The following is an 8,428-nucleotide window of genomic DNA, read 5'->3' on the forward strand; positions in this document are numbered from 1 at the left end:
GCTCTGCAAGGGGATGGGTTTGCCCCCGGGTTTGTCCTTCAGCAAACAAGCCCAGCAAACCACTGCCTGCACCACCTCAGGGACATCAGCATCAGGTGGGAACCTCCTGGTTCAGGAGGGGTTAACACGTGTTGTCAGACATGGGGCAGGGTTTAATCACAGGATCCCAGGGGTTGGAAGGGATCTGGAAAGCTCCCCCAGCCCAACCCCCCTGCCAGAGCAGGGGCACCCAGAGCACATCACACAGGAACGTGGCCAGGGGGGTTGGAATGTCTCCAGAGAAGGAGACTCCACAGCCTCTCTGGGCAGCCTGGCCCAGGGCTCTGTCACTCTCACAGCAAAGTTCTTCCTGAGATTCCCATGGAACCTCCTGGGCTCCAGTTTGCACCCCCTGCCCCTTGTCCTGTCACTGGACATCACTGAAAAAAACCCCACCACCCTTAGGGGCAGGTGGGAGCGCAGCAGCCCCGGGAGGGCACCTCAAGTGCCCTCTTGATTTGCAGACAGATATTTAGCTTTTGCTGTCACTAAGGGACACCATCCAGCAGGGAAGGCTCTGCCAGGACCTCCCACTTCAGAACCCTGGGTGGGCCCGGGGTCAGGGCGGTGGAGAAGGGGGAACAGGGACATGAATGTCCCCTCCACCACCAAGTGCTCCCCAGGCACCCCGAGGAGGGGATCCAGCCCTGCCAGCAGCACCTGCACAGCTCCCCTGCCTTCCCTTCCTCACCCGGCACTTCCCAGGAAATTCCCCAGCCCAGAGTCTTAATTGCTGAGCAGTTGGCTGCTCCCCTGCCCTGGGATTCATCATCTGTGTCACTTCAAAGCCTCCAGGAGCTGACTCGTTAGAGAAGAAGTCATAAAGGACGTGGCTCTGTGGCCTGGCAAAGCTCCAGTGCCATGGCAGGAGCAGTGTGCTGTGCCCTGATGTGGGGCATGAGGGTCTGCACAGGGTGAGGGTCTGCACCATCCACCCAACCACCCCTCCATCCAGCCACTCACCCCCTTGCCCAGCCATCTGTCTGTCTGTCTGTCCATCCTCCCACCCACTCCCCCTCAAAGCTGCAGCATCAAGTGGCTTTGCACGTGGGGAAAAGCTCCTTCCACCCCATGGGCACCTGCACACAAGGCAGGCTGGGCAGAGGAGTGTGATGGGGAGACAGTTACACCTGAAGACCTGGGAGCAGGTTTTTTTGGGGGGGTGACATCCTAAAGTGTCAACCAAAAGTAGCCAACTTGGCTAAAACCAGGAGGAGACAACCAGGACTGTCACACGGGGAGGGGCAAACACGTCACAAATATTCATCAGCCTCTTAATTAAAAATATAGGGAACCCAGTGAAGGATAAAACAATAGAGGAAAAATAGTGTAAAACCGATCCAGCCACATGACTAAGGAGTCTTGTGTTGGGCTGGAAATATTGTTCTCTTCACAAAGCCAAGCTCTGCACATTAGGACACGTGGCAAAACGTGCCCTGCTCACCAGCTGAGTTACAGAAACATAGACCTGATACTTCAGCTCCAAGAGCTCAGTGACAGCAGGGATGTCAACACACACGGAGCCAAGGGGCTGCAGAGGGGTCTGCCAGCCCACTGGGATGCTGCATGGATCTGGGGATGATCTGGGGATGACCCACTTACTGGAGATGGTGCACAAGAAGGGACAGAGATGGGGATGCTGGGGACACTCAGTGCTGGCTCTGCCTTGATGCCAAGGTGTCAATAGCCCTGACACCTGCTGGCTTTACAGGATGCTTTGAGGGAACACTTAAATGTGGCCAGAGAAAATTCATCCTTCACAGCCCCAACGTGTCTGCAGCCTCAGCACCCCAGAAATTGTGGCTCTTGCAAACAAGGACGTTCCAGCCACCAGTGCCACCAGCAGCAGTCACCAACACCACAACTGCCAGAGTCATTGGGATGTCTAGGATACAATGGACCACTCAGGGCAGTGTCTTGGTAGCCCAAGGCCAGAATAACCCAACCCCAGGGTGAGTTTCTTCTCCCCCAGCCAGCAAGGGGGGGTTTATGAGCAGAACCATTTTCGACAGCGACGGCAAAAGCTTGAACGTGAGGTTTGCTAAAAACCCAGACTGAAGGTCAAGTTGATAATGCATCAGAAAGCAAACAGCTTGAGTGCTAACTGCTAACTACAGCAATGAGCATTATTGCCTGATGGAAATAAAAACCAACTCCAGAGACTCAGGCTTGGCATGAAAAATGAACCAAACCCTTGGGTGGGAGGAGCTCACCCTGGTCCTGGGCTCAGTTGGCTCCTTCCCCCAGCACAAACACCCCAGCATGGGGGAACTTGGCTACTTGACAAACCACTGGCCAACCACTGAGTCAACCCACAGCTCTTTTTCCTCACTTTTCCAGGCTGGAGACACCTTGAAGCAGCAATAAATAGCATGACCCTTCATGCAGAGAAGTGCAAATCAGGGCCAGGGGTATCCAAAGAGGCTATGAAAGGGGCTGGATCCTTCTCCCCTTCCCAGCAGCTCTGCACGGGTGTAAAGGCTTCCTGGTGTCAGGGGAGCTGCCCCTAGTTATGGGGGGAAACATAAGGATGAAGCTGGAAGAGCCTGGCTCTTCTTCCAGCCTTGTGGTTGCCACCTCAGGGGGGCACGGCTGGGAGATTTGAAAGTGAAACTTAAAAAGGAGGGAATAAAAAAAGGGGGGGGAATGAAAAACAAAAAAAGGAAAAGGAGAAAGAAGGGGAAAGGAGAAAGAAGGGGAAAGGAGAAAGAAGGGGAAAGGAGAAAGAAGGGGAAAGGAGAAAGAAGGGGAAAGGAGAAAGAAGGGGAAAGGAGAAAGAAGGGGAAAGAGGAGAAGAAAAAAAGGGAGAAAGAAGGGGAAAGGAGAAAGAAGGGGAAAGGAGAAAGAAGGGGAAAGGAGAAAGAAGGGGAAAGGAGAAAGAAGGGGAAAGGAGAAAGAAGGGGAAAGGAGAAAGAAGGGGAAAGGAGAAAGAAGGGGAAAGGAGAAAGAAGGGGAAAGGAGAAAGAAGGGGAAAGGAGAAAGAAGGGGAAAGGAGAAAGAAGGGGAAAGGAGAAAGAAGGGGAAAGGAGAAAGAAGGGGAAAGGAGAAAGAAGGGGAAAGGAGAAAGAAGGGGAAAGGAGAAAGAAGGGGAAAGGAGAAAGAAGGGGAAAGGAGAAAGAAGGGGAAAGGAGAAAGAAGGGGAAAGGAGAAAGAAGGGGAAAGGAGAAAGAAGGGGAAAGGAGAAAGAAGGGGAAAGGAGAAAGAAGGGGAAAGGAGAAAGAAGGGGAAAGGAGAAAGAAGGGGAAAGGAGAAAGAAGGGGAAAGGAGAAAGAAGGGGAAAGGAGAAAGAAGGGGAAAGGAGAAAGAAGGGGAAAGGAGAAAGAAGGGGAAAGGAGAAAGAAGGGGAAAGGAGAAAGAAGGGGAAAGGAGAAAGAAGGGGAAAGGAGAAAGAAGGGGAAAGGAGAAAGAAGGGGAAAGGAGAAAGAAGGGGAAAGGAGAAAGAAGGGGAAAGGAGAAAGAAGGGGAAAGGAGAGGGTTCAGATTGTGCCGCTGCATCAACTCGCCCCCCCTGGGCTCGTGCAGCCCCCAGCGCCCCGACCCTGGGGGGCAACGGCCACAGGGGGGGCAGCAGAGCATCCTCTGCCGTGCAGGACAACGTGCTGACAAGGTGTTTAACCCGGCACAAGTGTCACCTCCCCGTGTCACCCAGCGGTCCCACCAGCACTGGGACGGGTGCCCCGCAGGGCAGGACCTGCTCTGGGTGGGCAAGAAAACTCCCTTTTTGGGTGGAAAAATGCTGAAGAAAATGGAAACTGCCTCCCCACACCCTGCCCCCACCCCCACAAAAGGTGGGTTTCCCTTATTCCTCCCAGAGCCAGCAGAGAATCTTGTTATCAGCACCAGCCAGACGAGGCTGCTGGGAGCCTTTACAAACCCCAGTAGCAGCAAGGCTGTTATCTGAGCCAGAGACACAGCCCTTTGCCTGCAGCCCTTCCATGGGGGGTCCCATCCCACGGGGCACCCCATCCTGCAGGGCACCCCATCCCCTAGGGCACCCCATCCCACGGGGCACCCCATCCTGTAGGGTGATCCACCCCAGAGGGCATCCCATTCCATGGGGCACCTTGTCCCACAGGGCATTCCGTCTGCTCCCCCAGACCTGCCAGGCATCACACACACCCAGGGGCACTTTCCCATCCACAGATCCCTGGAAACCCTGCAGCACCTGGTCATTGGCACCATCTCCCTGCAGACACCCCCCCCAGCTGGGCACACAGGGACCCCGTCCCACCGCACAACAAGCATCACACTCCCTCCTGGCTCCTGAGCATCCTCCTTTGCAAAACCACAGCCTGCTGAAAATATTCTGCTTTTCAAGTGAAAAATCCTGAAGAGCAGATTCCAGGTTGAATCCCCAGATGGGTTTCTCTGCACATGAAAAGCACAGCCAGCTCCCCCTGCCAAGGCGCGTGTGCGAGACAGAATCAACGCTGCTCCTATTTATAGGGCTTTGATTAGGAGCTCGTCACCTCCCAGTTTTTATTCCCTTTATCCATTTATAAGGCCATAACACAGTTTGACTGGCTCCAGATATGCTGGTGTCCCACCGATTTTGCCAGAACTTAATGTGCCATTTAGATACAGTTAAGGCAGTAATAGGCAGCAACCTGTGCACAGCAGGGATTTAACTGCCTCGGAAAAACACTCCTGAGCTCCCATCCAGCCCCCAAGCCAGAGGGAGACAGACCATGCCAGCCCCTCCGTGGGGTCTTGAGGCTGCAGCAACACCCAGGGGTCATCACCCATCCCAGGGCTGATGCTCAGCAGGTATCCATGAACTCCTCCACCACTCCTGAGGCTGCTAATCCCCCCTAAGCATCCCAGTGCTCCCATCAGCAAAACGTTTCTTGGCTCCCGACAAATCCTCCCAAAGAGTTTTGCTGAGCACAGACTTTCTGCCCATCCAAAGCCCATAGACAAATTTTAAGCACCTGCCCTCAGGGATAATTCCACAAAAATTGGCCAAAGCCTGTGCTGGTGCCAACTTTATTTTCTTGTTAAAGCCCATCAGCATTTGTAAAAGTCTTCTCTTCTGGCACGTGCCCAGCACTGGGGCTTGGCCACCAAGAGAGGGGGTTAGACCAGCCCAGCAGATCTGAGTTCTCCTTGTGAGCAGGGAACAGGATCTCAAGATGCCTTCTAAAAGGAGCTGACAGCAATAAAGCAGCCTGTCCTGCAGAGACAGCTTGGGATTGCTGGTCCCAACCCTTGGTGGAGAACTTGGATCCTTGCTGGACACCACCCTGCCCTTGCCATCAGCAGAGCAGCCCCAAACCCACACTGCCATGGAATCATTCCCCAAACCACACCATCCACCCCAGATCATGCACCACAGCCATATCCCAGCCAAAATCCAGGAAACCCAACCAGACACATCCCTCCATCCCCACCTCCTCCTCCAGCCCCACCTCCTCCAAAGCCCGCAACGAACCCCCATCCTGGGGGAAACTCTCTCACCATCCTCCCTGGACTTCTGGATGAAGGCTTCCACGCCGCTTTCTCCGTAGCTGCCTTCGGAGGCCAAGGTGGAGACGTAGTTCCATTTGAGGGCTTTGACAATGTCCACCATGGCCTGGGCCTGGTAGGTGTCGGAGGGGACGACGCGGGAGAAGAAGTCGTAGCGGCTGTTGTCGCTCAGGTCGGGGGCGGTGGAGGCGTAACTGATCTGGGGGATCTGGGGTGGAGAGACAAAGCGTCAGGAGAAAGAGGTCCTCTCTGCCCTCTTGCAATGCCCTCACCCTGCCCACGCTCCCCAAGCCCTGCTCTGGAGGAGAGGGAGGTGGAAGCCAAGGAAGACCTTGGGTCAGCACGTGGACCCGGGACCGTCAAGGAGGGGGAAACCACCAAGCGGAAGGTGATCGGCTCTCCCGAGTCTTGCTAGCAAGTCAAAAGCTTTGATCTGGTGGTTTCCATCCATAACTGGGTTTGGGAGACACAAAACTACCCCAGCCCAAGCTGGGACACCCATCTCCTCCACACCAATGTCTAGGAGGGGGGAAATAAACCCGTCAGAAAGCACAGAGCTGCTGCTTTCCAGTTCTGCCTGCAGAAGCGCCTGGCTGGGCAGAGCCCAGCAGCTCTGAAGGGCTCCAAGGTCTCCAGAGGAAGGCCAGAAACAGCCCTGGGGCAAAGCAATGACCAACAAGCCCCTCTGAGGTCCACCAGGGGTCTGGGCAGCCCTGGGAGAGGTTCAGAGCACCCCAAGCTCTCGTTTCTGCAGATAACACACCTGACACCCTACTTTGATCCTCCACTCCACCAAGGATGGCAGGTACCAAGCCCCAGCTACACAGGCTGGCTTGGACCCTGGAGATGTTGGGGCTCAGGGACCACCTCAAGCTCAGGGACAGCCAGCAGGACCCCAGAAGGGTTTCCCAGGCACCAGATGGCACCTTGCTCCAGCCCTGGGCAGCACTGCTAAGGTGTCTCTTTGGCTTCCTGCCCTAGGAAGAACAGCTCTGACCCACCCTGCCAGGTCCTGTCCACCCAAGCCATAAATAAACCCTGTAAATCAAGCCAAGCTGCTGCACCTCGTGCAGCACATGGAAGTGATTTAGCACCACAGGCTCACACGCTGCTCAGCACTCACACAGCACTTCCCATCTCCCCAACACACCACAGATGTTCATTTATCTTAAAGATGGAAAAGACTTATTAAATTATCAAGCTCAGGTTCTCCCCACCAGCCTGAAGCTCCCTACCCGAGATGTACTGAGCACCCAGCCAGCCCCATCCATCACCCCCTCATCCCACACCCAGGCAGGGACCTCACCAGGGTGCAGCCCAGAAGAACCTGGGCAAGGTTTGAAACTGAGCAGCAAGAGGATCAGCAGAGCTGGAGCTACAGGGCAGCAACTCAGCAGAGACATCACCAGCCCTACCTGGAGCTGGCAGAGCCCAGGGAAGGGTCTGGCCACCAGTCACCCTCTCACCTTCCCACAGGTGCTGTGTTCCTGCCAGGACACAGCACCAGGAGCAGGACCAACCCAGGCCACCACCCATCCCAAACTTCCCCACACCTTGTGCACAGAGCAGCCCCCCCAGCTCTGAGAGGACTTTCCTCCCTCTCCTGCTCCCTCTCATCCAGTTTAGGAAAGATTCAGGAATCACCACTGAACTGCAATGGATCCCAAAATCCCGAGGGCTCAGCAGGCACCCAGGTGGTCCAATTTATTAAATTAACTCATCAATTAGCCAACTTCCAGCAGCTGAAGCACCTGGGTGGGCTTGGAGGGGAGAAGGGAAGGTTTGTGGTCCTGGGGGGTCCTAGTTCCTGTTGCAAAGATGAAGGCACCTTGCCAGGAGCCCAGCTGGGCAGCAGCATCCCAAGGCTGGGGCTGTCACCCCAGGGCCCTCCTGGGTCTCCCAACCCTCCCAGCCCCCTCCATCCTCCTCCACTCCTGTTCCCAGGCTGAAGCTCCCAGTTTCTCTTTTGTTCCTGTTATTTTCCCCTCTCCCACTCCCCCTTCTCTCTATTAAACATGATCCTGGTGTTCCAGACCCACCACTCCACCTGAATGCTAAAGAGGCTCCAGGAAAGGAGCAGCCACCCTCCCACCTGCCTGCAAAATGTGAGATGAGAAAAAGAGAAGGAGCAGGAGGGGGAAAGGGAAGGAACCTCAATCAGGGCACAAATGGGATCGCTCGCTGTGACAACCTGCTTTGTGCTCCTTTCCCAGGGGCTGGGATCTGCTCCTGGGGAGCTGGGGCTGCTGGGAGACTCCATTGACATTCTGCTCAGCAGGAGAGGAGCTGGGCTGGGAATTCCTGCTCCTGGGGGGGAGCTGAGGGGGGCTGGGCTCCTCCCCCTCCTCTCCCGGCCAAGAAAGGGTGTGGGGGTGTTGGGTGCAGGGGGTGCTCCCAGCCAGGAGGGTGAGTAGGCACAGGGGGCAGCAGTGCCCAAATCCAAGGAGATCTAGGGGCAGGGATGCAATCCTGCCTTTCCCCGGGATCCTTTCCCAAGGATTTCTTTTCCTCTGTGAAGCAGTTTGGTTTAAGCAGATCCCTGCTGAAGTCTCTCAGCAGGGCACTGGAGACTTCCCAGCCATTCCATGCATCCCATCACCATTCCCTCCAAGCCCAGGTCCTGGAATGGTGAAGGTTGGAAGGGACCTTACAGATCATCAGGTTCCAACCCCCCTGCATGGGCAGGGACACCTCCCACCAGCCCAGGTTGCTCCAAGCCCCATCCAACCTGCCCTTCAACACTGCCAGGGATGGGGCAGCCACAGCTTCCCTGGGCAACCTGTTCCAGCACCTTAAGACCCTCATGGGGAAGCATTTCTTCCTGATCTCTAACCAAAATCTCCCCTCTTCCAGTTTAAAACCATTACCCCTTGTCTATCACTGCTCTCTCTGGTGACAACTCTCTGAGTTTAACCCCTGGGCT

At 55.5% G+C, this 8,428-nt stretch overlaps 1 protein-coding gene across 1 annotated transcript in view; it reads right to left on the bottom strand.

The window, feature by feature from the left end:
* GRM4 (glutamate receptor, metabotropic 4) overlaps window positions 1-8,428 on the bottom strand; it is a 38,761-nt gene that overhangs the window by 23,707 nt on the left and 6,626 nt on the right. The window contains exon 2 of the mRNA XM_010007086.1: window positions 5,497-5,713. Coding sequence (XP_010005388.1) covers window positions 5,497-5,713 — 217 coding nt within the window. The remainder of the gene's footprint in view (window positions 1-5,496; window positions 5,714-8,428) is intronic.

The sequence above is a fragment of the Chaetura pelagica genome, unplaced genomic scaffold, assembly GCF_000747805.2.
Source record: "Chaetura pelagica isolate M959 unplaced genomic scaffold, ChaPel_1.0 scaffold757, whole genome shotgun sequence".
Taxonomy (NCBI): domain Eukaryota; kingdom Metazoa; phylum Chordata; class Aves; order Apodiformes; family Apodidae; genus Chaetura; species Chaetura pelagica.